The 14570-nt window shown below is 33.5% G+C and overlaps 2 protein-coding genes across 4 annotated transcripts; one reads left to right on the forward strand and one right to left on the reverse strand.

Moving 5' to 3' along the window:
* The first annotated feature begins 1243 nt into the window (after positions 1-1243).
* Positions 1244-5266, forward strand: LOC127095240 (acyl-protein thioesterase 1). 3 transcript variants are annotated; one of them, XM_051033981.1, is made up of 10 exons: positions 1244-1366; positions 1844-1917; positions 2034-2148; positions 3384-3420; positions 3530-3599; positions 3850-3954; positions 4371-4521; positions 4609-4691; positions 4792-4885; positions 4978-5266. In XM_051033981.1, exons 2-10 carry the CDS (start codon positions 1884-1886, stop codon positions 5066-5068), a joined length of 780 nt encoding a protein of 259 aa, XP_050889938.1. In that variant the 5' UTR covers positions 1244-1366; positions 1844-1883; the 3' UTR covers positions 5069-5266. The 3 variants fall into 3 exon arrangements, with proteins under 3 accessions (XP_050889938.1, XP_050889981.1, XP_050890025.1); XM_051034024.1 differs by having other exon boundaries at positions 1351-1475; XM_051034068.1 differs by having other exon boundaries at positions 1353-1415.
* Positions 5267-10363: 5097 nt separating this feature from the next.
* Positions 10364-12081, reverse strand: LOC127095417 (deSI-like protein At4g17486). Its single transcript, XM_051034128.1, has 4 exons — positions 11862-12081; positions 10926-11213; positions 10773-10847; positions 10364-10670 (listed from the first exon to the last, which is right to left on the reverse strand). The coding sequence occupies exons 1-4, from the start codon at positions 12028-12030 to the stop codon at positions 10531-10533; spliced, it is 672 nt and encodes a 223-aa protein (XP_050890085.1). The 5' UTR covers positions 12031-12081; the 3' UTR covers positions 10364-10530.
* Positions 12082-14570: the final 2489 nt, after the last annotated feature.

Genomic DNA, 14570 nt, shown 5'->3' on the forward strand with positions numbered 1-14570 from the left:
CGAGTGGTAATTAGTGAGCTATACACCAAGGGATTGGGTATAACGGTTGTGTTAATTCGCTGTGGAAATATAATAAAATTCTCATTCATGTAATGTATTGGACATCAACAGGGGAGAAATAAGAGATTTTATACAAAACCTGACTGCTTTCTTATTAATTCAAAACAACTTTTATTTTCTCGCATTCAAACTCAAACCCCTTGTAATCGTTACTTTTTATAATTACACAACTATTGTCTTGTTAAATATCAGTCTTTATGGGATCGATATATTTCTAATTCCCAATATCAACATCAAAATCAACAACATAATCAATATATGCCTCAGAGAAACCAGCAGAAGGAGACTCATCATATTGACCCGATTTCAATGACGTACACTCAATTGTGGCATCTTCTGGTTCATAACTCGCTGTTAGCTCCAAGGCCAAGTCAACCTATGAAATTTCCATACACTATCGGGTACAACTCAAATGTCAAATGTGACTTTCATAGTGAAATAGCGAGACACTCCCCCGAGAATTGTAGAGTTCTCGAAGAAAAGGTTCAGGACATGATTGACAACAAGCTGCTGACATTCAAAGGTATTAGTCCTAATGTGATCAACAATCCCATGCCATGGTGAGTTCCAAAACACTCCTAAAGCCATTGAATTAGACGGGAAAGCTCATCATTGATGTTGATAGTCACTAGGCCCTTTTGTCATTTCATTTTACAATTTCTTTGTTTCTAAACGTGTTGTTTTACATTTGAACTTGTTATTCTTGAATAATAATCTTAATGAAATTAACATTGCATCTTTTAAATCAATTATATTATGTTCACTCATTTTTTCTTTCTCTTTTTCTTAATAGCGAATGAAAGTTAAACACTAAATACAATAACATTTTAATAATAAATATGGTATCTTGACAAAAAAATAAGAATTTAATTGATATACATCGACAGTGTAAAGATTTTTTATACTGTCAGAACCATTGATTTATTTAAAATGTTTGACTTTTATTTTAACCACTTAAAAAATAATACAAACGGATGATTGTGATGCATTGACAATGTAAAATCTTTTACACCGACAGTGCATAACAATTAATCTAAAAAAACAAACAAAGATATAAAACGAATAAAATGACTAAAATTGAGGAAAATTCATTAGATGGCAAAAATTAATATTATGATTAAATTTATTATTGTATATAGACTAAACTTAAATCAAAGGTGGCATGTTTTGGAACGGTAGATGAATCTGACGGAGCATAATCTCTGAAAGTTACTCTACCATGGAAGGCAGAGAATCCTTGTCCGAAACTTACAACATAACGCGGAGTTTAGGATTTTTCGGAGTATGAAAACTGCCGGCCACTAAGGTTAGTTTGTGTCTCTAGAATCTCGAAATTCAGATCCTCGTCTTTGTTTGTAAAACCCCTATTCTCTCTCTCTCTCTTTCTCTCTCTCTCTCTCTCTTTCTCTCTTCAGGTTACAATCTAATGCTCTTTTTCTTTCTTTTTAATTTTGTAAGATTTTCTTGTTTCATATTTTTGTATTGAATTGGGGTAATTATTTGGTATATTGGATTAATTATTTATGTTTCTCTTCTGAATAATCGTGATTAAGATTTAGTGCCATGTTATATTTTAGATTTTCTGGGTTTGTTTTCATTGCTTCAAAGTTGAATTTGTTCTTCCAATAAGGTTAATACCTAAATGTATGGGTTTTCTTAGTATAAAATATTAGAGATTTACATCCATGGAACCGTTGGAGATGTTTCCACTCAACAAATTTTAATGTGTTCACAGATTTTTGTGTTTACATTATAACAAATTTCAATGTTTTGTTCATTGCAGCTTTAAGACTGTTCCATAGGTGTATTGTTCAGTGGCAAATATGAACTTTGCTGCACCATCAATCGGTTCTGTTGGTATGGTTTTCTCAGCAATCACTACCTCCATCCTTCATTGAGTTGTGGGAAATGGGAATCATAAAAGCTATTCCATTATCTTGTATTTTTGTTAAATTACTATGACTCAATTTCAGGTGGTAGATCTGCTGCAAGAGCATTTGAGTTTGGAAGAACCTATGTAGTCAGGCCTAAAGGTAAACACCAAGCAACTATAGTTTGGTTGCATGGCCTCGGGGATAATGGCTCCAGGTGATAACACACTACCTATTTCTATTTTCTCTCTCTCCAAATTCTTATATAATTTATTGTTGTGAGATATGTTTTCATGTATTTTTAATTTTCAGCCTTTTATTTTTTATAGTCACAAATCTTGGCTTTTAACTTGTAGACTGCTCTAGCTGGGAAATTAGAGAGACTTGACTATCCTAATACTTCACCACTTTGTCGAAAAAACATAGCTCTAACTGCTAGGATCACAAGAAGTGACTAACTAATTAACTTCTCTAAGTTACCAACCACTGGGTTAGCTCGGGTCCAATCAGCCCGCCGAGTCTGAAGCCCAAACAACTTAGCTGACTAGGGCAGTTAGAGAAGATTGATGACACGGTAGTTAGTTGGGGAGAACTATTCAGTAATTTTCAATTAGGGCCTTAGAGGTTTAGGTAGAGAGTTAGATTTACTCTGGGGAGCTTAGCTATGTGATTACAAGGGCTTTCTTCTGCAATTTGCTTGTCATTTCAAGTAATAATTCTGAGGTGTAAGGAATCCATTTGTTTCATAACTTGCAATTGGCATTCACGAGTATGGAAGGTGCAGCGATTCGTTGGTTACACTCTTGGTGCCAAGATGACCTAGATCCAGATTGAGAGTCATTTTCCACCTCTATGATTAAAAGATTTGGAGTCAGTTAGGGTAGCTATGTTTTTTATTGACACACTAGCATGGAACAGGAAGACAAAAAAGTAGAGTCACCCATTCAATCAATAATATTATCACTGTTTCTCTTTACTTTAGGTTCTATAAGAGTTAGAGCTGTTATAGTTGGTATTAAACCAAATCGGCGGCCATTATTATAAGTTATTAACCATCTTTCATAAAAAGTTTCATTTGTGTTGTATTACAAGATTAGATTTCTCAAAGAATGATTTGAGTGCATCATGGCAAATTAAATTATGACTTATGTTTTGATAGCAGATTCAGGTAATATGTTTATCTTAATGAAACTTTTTTTATTTTTGAACGATGGCTTCCATATCTGACAAGGAAATGTCGTGAAGATGTTAACGTTTAAAACATCCCACATGAGGCTTCTCCTGTTCTTTCTAATCAAATGCAAATATCCATAAAAAAGATACATGAATCAGGAAAGGGAAAACAACATGAATATAAGTTAGATTCAACTTAACTAGATGTTTTACCATGATTTTAATAATGTGGTGATAACTCAGAAGACAGAACCCTTATTTAACTCGTCACTTTTGCAGTTGGTCCCAGTTATTAGAGACACTTCCTCTTCCAAATGTAAGGATACAAAGCTTATGCTGAGTTTCTTATTCTTTTTTTTTTCCTTTCCAATTAGATAATTTCTATACTAATAAAAAAACTTGTATCTTTGAATTGCTCCTTGCAGATTAAATGGATATGTCCAACTTCTCCTACCCGACCATTGTCTGTATTTGGTGGTTTTCCTTCTACCGCTTGTAAGTTTGATTGTTTTGTCGGCTTTGATTATTGCCATCAACTTTTAGGGTCCGTTTGGTTCAATTGAGGAGAGGAGAGGGGAGGGAATTTTATCAAACGAAGGGGAGGTTAGGGGAAGAGGGATTTCAATTACATGTATGTTTGGTTCAAACTATGATAGAGGAGATTTAAACTTAAATCTTAAAATAACGTTAATCTGGTCTTGATAAATTTCTTGATAAATTTCTTAACTGCAACTTTATCCTTTAGGGTTTGATGTGGAAGAACTTTCTGAAGAAGCTCCCGATGATCTTGAAGGTTTGGATGCTTCAGCAGCACATGTTGCCAATTTGTTGTCTACAGAACCTGCAGACAGTAGGTTTCTTTTATGAAATTTTCTGTCAATGCTTTTGTCATAGTTCTTATTTTGATGCAAGGTTATCATAAAACATAGGTTAATGATTGTACACTAACACCGAAAGTTACACTGGTTACAGTCACACATGGTAACTTACATACCAAAATATAGAATAGAATTAAGAAATAAAAATAACATAATGTTAAAATGAAAAGAGGAAGAACATTTTCCATCCCTTTAATATTAAATAAAATGTAAACTTGTACTTTGTGCAACCCATGTCGATGTTTAAATGTTTAGGAACTTAGAATGAAAGTAGTAATCATCAACTTTCGATACTCTTGTGGGCAATGAACTTTCATGCTGCTTTTATTTCTCTCGGTTGTATAGTTCTTGCCAATCACATGAATTTCGTTTGATATCTGTGTGGCAGTTAAGCTTGGTGTTGGAGGGTTTAGTATGGGAGCAGCGACTGCCCTTTACTCAGCATCCTGCTTTACTGCTGGAAAATATGGGAATGGCAATGCTTATCCAGCCAACATAAGTGCGGTTGTTGGTTTAAGTGGCTGGCTTCCATGTTCAAAGTATATCATTTTTCTACTTTAACTTATCATGTTGCAAGTAAATCATTCTTTGTATAATGAAATTGTTATCTTACTGTTCTTGTCTAGGACCTTGAGTGACAAGTTACGAGGTGTAGATGAAGCTACGAGGCGTGCTCAGTCTTTTCCCATTTTGATGTGTCATGGAAAAGGTAATCTCATTGAATTTAAAAAAAAATGTTTTCGTAGATCATTAGAGAGAAGGGGTGAAATAACGTTGGCATATGTATATGTATGTATATACTATTTCAGGTGATGATGTGGTTCCATATAAGTTTGGTGAGAAATCATCGAAATGCTTAAGTTCTAATGGATTTCAGGATGTAACTTTTAAAGCTTATAATGGGTAATTTAACAAAATTTTAGCTCTAGTTTTTATAGAATCCTTATCTGTTGTTGCTTCATTTTGATTATTGTTTTGGTTCATACACATTACAGGCTTGGCCACTACACAATTCCAGAAGAGACGGATAATGTTTGTGCTTGGCTAACATCAAAATTGGGACTTGAGGGCAATGCTGCTGCATAGTTTGCATTAGCAAGACATGAACCAAAATGTGAAAAAAATATTCATTCCCTTTTTTCTATTACTTGTATTATTACTATAATTTAATTGTAGTTGCGACTTTGTCAGGAGTATCTTGGGGGGTATTATTGGTTAAGAAAACAAAAATGATAAGTATTTATTGGAAATATTATCTTGTCCCTGCTTTGAGTTTGCGTGATATGCCTTTGCGCTCTGCAGACACTTTAGGAGATGCATCTCCAGCCACTTTTGTTTCATATCCTGCGTCAGACTATCTTTTCCATTTTCTTGTTCATTTTTTGAAAAAAAAAGTTTTCTTCCTCCTCTCAAGCTTTTGAGTTATTCTATCTCTTTTTATGTTTTGATTTGTCGTTAGTTATTTAAGCTACATTAGTTGTTTTAGATATATTACATAGTAGTGTAAATAATTTTGATAGGATAGAAGAACATATATATTGAAGTATTTTTGGAATGTAAATGGTTTTGATAGGATAGAAGAACATGTATTGAGGTATGTATTGGAATGTTAGGACAAAAATGTTTATTTGTGATTTTTAAACTAATGTATGACTTTTTACTTTTATTTACCTCTAATTAAACTTGATTTTACTTGCGATTATACTTTGATTTTATGTAAATATAACTTGTCTTAAAAAAATTATAATGTTAGAACAATGGTTTTGTTCTGGAAACCTCTCAAGAGGTTTCGGAGATGCATATTACCACGTTTTCAATACCTATAAAAAAAATTCAGGGATATTTAAGAAATGCATATTCAAATATATTTAAAAAGTATTCAGAGATGTATTTTCGAATTCTATTTTAATCAAAATGGATGGATCTCATAATAACTCATTTAATGTGATTTAAATGTGTCCAATAATATATCTTCAAATGTATAAATGATGATAATTTTGAATTTTCAAAGATGTGGAGAACCATTTCGTAATTTTTTTCCACAATCGGGAATGCATAGTTCTATAGACATGCCTAGTTTATCCCTGTAATTTGTATGAATCCCAGATTCTTGTATGAAGCAGAGGTATCCATTTAAAACAATTCAGTAGCTTCACTATACTTTTTCTATTTTCTTTGAAATGAGAACAATATTTTTACTTTTCTAGTTGCTTTGTCTTGGATATTTGACACAAGACATGTGTTGTTTTTCAATTGAATTATAAATTTGTTTTCAGATTAGTAATTGCTGAAGAATACAACTAAGACCAAAATAATTAGTTAAACGAGACACTTAGATTTGTTTGAGATTTGTTTGAGAGTTGTGAGAGAAAAGGAGGAGAGGATTTAAAAAAAAAATTGAATAAAAAGAATAATTTATTTTTTGGTGTATAGAGGTTTTTGAAGATTTATTTTTATTCAAAAATAAAAATCCTCCTAATTTAAAAAACTAAAAAATTATATTAAAAAAAAAGTTTTGGAGGATTTTGAAGAGTTTAAACAAATTATTTAAATATAATTTATATTATAGGATTCTAAAAATTAAAAAATATTATTAATAAATATTTTTTTAGGGAATTGTTTATCATATCCTAAGTGGTGAAAAAATATCTTATAAAAATTTAAAAATGTCCATTTGATTTTGGAATTGCATTTTCGGACGAACCCGAGTCTCATTGAAACATGTCTCGATTGAGTCTCATCCCATATTTTTTTTCTTCTGAAATTTAGTCTGGAGATGTATCTTCAGAACTACTCCATGTACACTTCATGCATTCCTCACTGAAACACCATTTTTTGACATAAATTGATCCGGAGATGCATTTCCGTATTCACACCAGAAAGAATCCAAATATGCATCTTCAGAACCATATAAGACATTAATTTTTGACTTTATTTTAGAGATGCTTCGATGAAATTGAAGATATATTATAGCTATAATATTATTTTTCAATTTTGTATAAATTAAACTATACACTTTGGGAATAATATGAAAATAACATATATAATTTAATAAATATGGAGAGCACAATGAGGTTAAAATAAAATACACTGATAATAGTGCTCATAATATAAATACTATATACTATTGCGTATGACCGACTCAAGCCCTATGTTTCTACATTGCCTCCTGTACTACAGTGTCTCATGTGCTTCCCCATGATGTCATCTAGAACGTCCATCACCTCAGAGGCATCCAGAAAGAGTCATATGTCTATACGCACCTGCCCAAGCTCCAAGATACAACGAAATCTAGGCAACACATCAACATCATGATCTGCCTTATCCTTCCCCTCTTTTAGTATCTCCTGATGAGCTGACTGAGGTAGATATCCCGGATATAGCAGTGTGCAACACTCTAAAACACCATTAGATATATCAGTGTGCAACAATCTAGTCGCTAGGAACTATGGTACTCGATGCCTCATCCGATACCAGATGATTAAGGTAATCATCATACATGCCACCCATATCTCAACGTGTCATAGCGGTAAGAGCAGAGCCATAAGAATCTCTAGGGAAAAACTGCATGTATCCGAACTACCGCATGACACGCTCATGAAGGTATGGAAACATCAGACGTGACCCACAACCATCCAGAATATAAGGTTATGTCGTCAAAAGAACACACCTGAAAGTGTATATCTTATGCTACCAAGCGGTCAAGATACACTTTGTATGACTTTGTCGCTTGATTCGCTCTAAGCGGGATGAATGCAGAAGCACATGACATCTCCTCAGTATAGGTCGAAGCACAAGATCAACCAAATATGCATGGGAACTGATGGAGGATCACATCCTGAAAATGGTACATATGAATCATTAGTAATGTCGTAGCAAAAATGTTATGAAAATGACACACAAACACTAAAATATGCAGAAATATTGCTCGTCATCTGTTTGGTCTTCCACATACAACCTTCAGCTAATTTGGATTATAGGTAGATCAAAGAAGTGTCCCCCAAATTGTACTCATAGATCTTCTTCAAATCATCGAAGTATCACAAGTAGTCCACATCCACATAAATGGAACTCTTGTCCACAAAAATGGACGTGTCAACCAAATACGACATGTATACTCTCAGAGCATATGCTCTATATTGCACATCCCGCTCGTCATCACCAGCAGCCTGCTCTACTACATATAGTTATTGTGTATCCAACCTCTCCAAGAATAAAAACCTGGCATGAGCCCCACAGGTGGCTTCTAACTCCTTTATGGCATCCCCTGGGCCAACTCCTAGATAGTCTACCATCATCTCCAGTGTGTCATCTTTGTTAATCATGTCGTGGTCTAATAGTGTCCCCATGATCGGAAGATGTAGTAGGCACGAGACATTGTCCAATGTGATAGATATCTCACCACGTCGAAAATGAAATGATGACATCTCTGAGTTCCATCTCTCTACAAACACGGACATCATACCATGGTTAACCGTAACATATCCGTCCATGCACAAGTCTCTCAGCTCAGATAGCTGCATCACATCCTGAAACCATAGCTCATCAGGCTGCGACAGACACGTAATCTTTCGACCATGGTTGATGCATTTTAAAGCATTATGGTCTTGTAGAAAAATAATTCATCGTCAGAAATTTCGAATATTATAACAAACATAATTTTCAAAGAATGAATACAACTGAATTTTACCTCTCCGTCCTAGACATGTCTAGAAGTATGGTTCATGTATAGAGGTAGCAACGATAAGTCTAACAACCTCCTCTTAACCCCTCGAGCGCCCGGGGTGCTTGCGGTTTCTCGGGTGTCTGCGGTGCCTCAGGTGCTTGCAGAGCCTCGGGTGCATGAGTAGGTGACACATGTCTCCTACGGGAAGACGAAGGCAGAGATGCATAAGTCCTAGAACTTGACGCCTTCACGTCAATCGGGCTAGAAATGACACATGTCTGCGATGATCAAGCTCTTTCTCTCCGAACCGATGCATGTTGCGCAACTCTGCTGTGTTTTAATATATCTTGGTTATCGACCATAATGCCTATAAGTAAACTACACAAGCATTTTACATATGAAACACAACGAGGTCAAGCCAAAAAATGTAGATTGATAAAGTTCAGAGATGCACCTCCAGATTATGGAAATCAAAACGTTGAAATATTTTGGAGATGCATCTCCGTATGGTTTTGCAACTCAGAAGAGTGCTAATCACGGAAATGCAGTTCATGCCAACATCCAAAATAGTCCATTGATAATCTAACCAATTATCAAACACATTGCTCATTTAAATAACATATATAAACTACCTCTTACATAACGTAATGCTCAATTTCTAAAAATTATATAGAAATGAAAAAGTTTAGAAAAGTAAAAAACTTACTGAATGTGAGTTTAGTTTGATGTTGAGTGAGCTCTTCGATTAATTTAATATTGATGGAAGAATCTTTGAAGTGAGTTGAATGAGTTTGAGAGAATATGAGTTGAGAGAGTTTGAGACTTGAGAGGTTGAAAGTTTGAGAGAGTCTTTTGAGAAGTGAGGAAGGAGAAAGGGTTTGACGTTTTTTTTGCTTAAAATAGCATCTGGAGATGCATCTCCATAATTATTTTTTTTGCATAGTCTTAGGGTCTGATTTAGGAACAAATGTGTTTGGGGTGCGTCCGAAGATGCATTTTTAAATTCTAGAGATTTATATTTTTCACGAGGGTATGGAAACAATTCTTAGGGTGCCTTAAGCAATCCTCTTCTTTTATATGTCAAAATTCTAGAAATTTTGTTTTAAATGTTAAAATTTTTTCTATATTTAAAAAAAACCGTTTTTCAAAATCCTCCCTTCTCCTCCCCTCCAAACTCCAAAGCAAAGCCTTAAGACTTGTTTGAGAGTTAATTTCTTGGAGGATTTTGAAGATAAAGACTTTGCATAAAATATATATTATATTTTTAAAAAATTTAAAAAACAATATACTATATTGACATATAAAATCATATTAAACACATTTTAAGATATACCTGGTAACATTTTAAAATCTTTTCCTCCAAATCCTATAAAAACTAACTCCTAAACACCCCTATTAATATATCTTTATAATTTTGATCATTCAAAAACTACTAAAATATCATGAGATTAAAGTTTGTTAATTAGGCAAATATAAAATGCCGTTTTAAAAGAAGAGATGTTTAAAGGTTTTGCAATCAAGTTATGGTTAGAAGTTTATGTGCATGTGTTCCACAAGATTATTTCAATTTGACATTTATCATATAAATCCACCACAGAAAGTAGCAAAATAAAGTCTTAAAACAACCTTTTTTATATATGAGGCAGTTTGCTAACTTAGATGTCTTTCTTTCATATACATGCTTAAGAGCTCCAAAAATAAAAACCATAGCTAGCATCACCAAATAAACTACAAGCCCCATGTACAATAAGTAATACACAGAAACAAAATACAAAGACCAACGCAGAAAACCGAGAAATTCTGGGCAAGAACAGTTACTTCAAATCAAGAAGAGAAACAAGTCTCTTCTGTCTCTAAATGTTTTCTCCCATAAAAGGCTCAATCATTTCACTTGAGTCTCTTTAACAAAAGAAACATCTTCTGTGGTAGCAAGAGGTGACGGAAGGAATTTTGCTTGTTCATCATCTAAATCCATCGACTCACCGGGCGTCGCAGTTGGTAGAGAATCAGTAACTTCATCTTCTGCAAACATTCACCAGATGCATATCATATCAAATAATGTTTAATATGCTATTTCTATTTCAAACATTAACCGAAAAAAAGAAAGAATAAGAGTGTACACACCAGAATGGTATTCAGGTAGCTGTTTAACCGTAGTTACTTGAATACTATCAGGAAGTAGACAGCTACATAAGGAACCTGAGAGATTTTGACTTAGGAATATGCTGATTGTGAAATGCAGAAAGAATGTAAGTATGGTTGGTCTTACATACGTACCTAGCCTAGCGAGACGATTAACCCAACCAGGGAGGCGTTTTCCGGTCAATCTACCTGAGATATCATCTGTGAAATGATTGCAGTTCTTGGATATAAGGTGATACGTATCTCCATGATACTCACTAGCCATGTTTTCGATAAATGTCCGAAACTCGGAAGGTTGCATGTTTACTTGGCCCAAAGGGACAGAAGTTCTGTACATAAAACCAGGGCACTTCCTTGGCTCCACTTCAAATACTCCACTTGATGAGAAGTCATGAGCTCCAAATCCATACTCCTTACCATGTACTATTCAAACAACATAACCAAGATAATAGATATGAAACAAACAAAATCTTTTCAACAACAATAAGAAAATATTCTATGCTATTAAAATAACTCAAAAACCTTAGTGAATGAAACTTCTCAAACACGATATTTACCAAATGAATTGAATGTAATCACGTGTTTATGTTGGAGTCAAACTCCGATTCATACGGAAGACACCATATTTATAAAGCATAAATTACGGTCTGCAACAACAGCAATAATCTCCACAACGCAATTGCGTTGTGATTTAAATACACATTTGCAACCATATTAGAAATCATATTTTATCCATGATATAAATGAAGAAAGAGAGTAGTTTTCATATAATCTACACCTATATTCCAATGTATATTTATTTTGAGATTGTTAATGGGTAAGTCTATTTGATATGTAGGTTAGGTTTTTGGATTTTTTTTAATAAAAGACAATTACATTACATATGAAACATATTTTATTATCATCATCATCATTTTTTAGTCTAATGACACAAAAATTTCATGAATAACTGCATAAACAATCAGAGAAATATGAAACATATTTTATAGGCAAGAACAAAATTTCCTACCCTAAATAGGATTTTGTAAGAGAAAAATTGCAATATAATAATGCAATATATGTGAAACAAACCTTGAATGCCAGAGTGATAGATTCCAAATCCCAACCAATATAAGTAATTATTGAGAGGGGTGAGATCATAAACATTCAACACAACATTTGTGTTATTGTTGTTCTTTTTGTTATTTGTATTTTCTTTTCGAGATTGGGATATAGAATTGAAGTTGCTCTTCGTCCCCATTTTGATTTCACAGAGATTAATGTAGCCTCTATGAAATTAAAATCTCTGGGGAAAAAGGATTGCAAATCTCCAAAACAATTGGAATTAATTCAGATTTATTAATTCTTATATTATTATTATTGTTATTATTATTATTATGCAATAATAAATTAATAATAATAGTTCACTACATTGCTTCATATAATAACCCAAACGACAAACCCGCACTATGCTCTCTACAAATCATCCGTTTACTACAAAATTAACCATGTCATCTTTCCTTTGGTTACTTCTATTTAATTAAATAGATCATATTGTAAGACATAATAAATGTTATTTGAACTTATGTTAGATTTTGTAAATATATCACATCGATCGATTCATTTATTAATATAGCATGTAATGGATAAGATTAATTTATAAGGATATTCCACGATCTCTAGTTGCACTTAGTACTTCTGTTGGGAGAAAGGAATATTCTAATTGTTATATGCTTAAATAATCTCTTATCACATGTCACTTAATTAATAATTTTGTATGTGTGAATATTTTTTACAACGGATCAAAAATCAAAAAGTTTTTTTTTCTTTAGAAAATTTATCTTCATTCTCAATAAAAAAAAATTCATATTATGCATGAATGTTATTCAACTTAGAAAATATGAGTTTATTTGTGGGAAATTTATTAGAGTGCTAATGTTTGATTGAATATTTACAGAAAGAAGATTGTTAGAATTTCGGAAAGATTAAAGGGATCCATGCTTGAATCGTAAACGCAACACTTTCCTTATAGTATTTCAAGCACTCTCGATTGTCTTAGAGTTCTGATGCAGGAATACCCAGGATAATTCAGCCTTATCGAGTTTGCGCAAGACCGGCGAAAACCCGAATGCAGCGAAGAGCGTCTGGAATTATTTAGAGGATTTTCGGATTTTGTGTGTTATACTCTGAATCCGGATTTATGTTTTTATAGGCCATGTTGATATTGTTTCACAAGGTAGCGACCCTTGGTGAAACAATGTCCTTTTCCAATAATCATAATGGTTGACCTGCAACATGTTTCACCAACAGTTGCATGGTTTCGCCTTTGCAACATCTCATGAAGAGTTACAATCTCCGAATTCAAAATTCAAAATTCAAAATTCAAAATTCAAAATTCATGAAGAGTTATCTCATGCATTTATTAGCATTAACTCACTTCCACCATTTGTCATTTTGGAACACACTTGTATTTAATAAATTACAACAATCCCCCACTTGTTCTAATAATGACAAATCCAATTCCAGAATATAGAAAGTAAAAAGTGTTAATACAGTTAGGTATCTTTCGATTTGAACTTAACCTTAGTAAAGACAACACAAAGCCTAATCGAAACGTTAGGTAACTATGCTTTGAACCATTATCCCATGTGATCAGACCGACGTTGCTATACACACACTTTTAGAGGTTCTTCGCCTACATATCTCGCCTAGCACTATTTATGGCCATGTGCTTTTCCTGTTTTCATGAATTTTTCATGAGAGAAACTCTAACTCTCATCTTAAGACGACACCATCTTGAAGTTCATATAGGTGAAGTTCAATTCGTATCTATTTCTTGAGATACGTATCCTCCTTGATATAGAACTTCATTAAGAGTTTTTTTGAAAACTCAACCCTCAGTTTGTAATCGTCAACATTATCGCAAAATGTTGCATAACCTTCCGAATCAACGACTTGTTGTTACCCATTGAATCTTAGGTTAAGATGTGTTAACTTCAGATTGGGTTGCTATCATTGTCGGAACCCTTATTCAAGGAGTTTTAATCCCATACCTTTCGAGGTAGTCTTTACTAAATCTCTGGCCAGTGGTTTAGTAAATGGATCAGCCAAATTATAGCTTGTTTGTATATATGTTAGTGAAATGATCCCATCCTTTATCATTTTTCTCACGAGAGAGTGTCTAAGACCTATGTGTCTAGACTTTCCATTGTACACTTCACTAAACGCTCTAGCCAGAGTGGCTTGACTATCACAATGTATCAATACTTTTGAAACATTGTCTTTAGCTAACGGAACCTCCAATAAGAGGTCCCTCAACCATTCTGCTTCTTGTCCAACAGACGCAAGAGCCACAAACTCTGATTCCATGGTTGAGAGAGTAATGCATGTTTGTTTCTTGCTTTTCTAAGAAATCGCACCTCCAGCTAATGTGAATATCCACCCAGTTGTAGATTTATAATCTCCAACACTTGATATCCAACTTGCATCAGTATATCCTTCTAGTACGACATGAAACATGTAACACCCCGATAATAATATGTATTTATTTAAATTAAATTAATAATATGTTTATTAATTTAATTAGAATATTTGAATTATTATTATTATTTTGGAATAATAATTATTGGGATAATTATTTATTGGAATAATATATAAGTTGGAATTTAGAAAAATCCCATTTTTGGTAAAAAGGTTAATTTCACGTGAAAAGGGAAAAGAGGCAGAAAGGGCAAAAAGCCAGAGAACGAAGGTTGAAGGAAGGAGAAGCTTAGAGCTCGGAAGCTGCCGGATTAACTCAGG

The sequence above is a fragment of the Lathyrus oleraceus genome, chromosome 1 (genome assembly GCF_024323335.1).
Source record: "Lathyrus oleraceus cultivar Zhongwan6 chromosome 1, CAAS_Psat_ZW6_1.0, whole genome shotgun sequence".
NCBI lineage: Eukaryota > Viridiplantae > Streptophyta > Magnoliopsida > Fabales > Fabaceae > Lathyrus > Lathyrus oleraceus.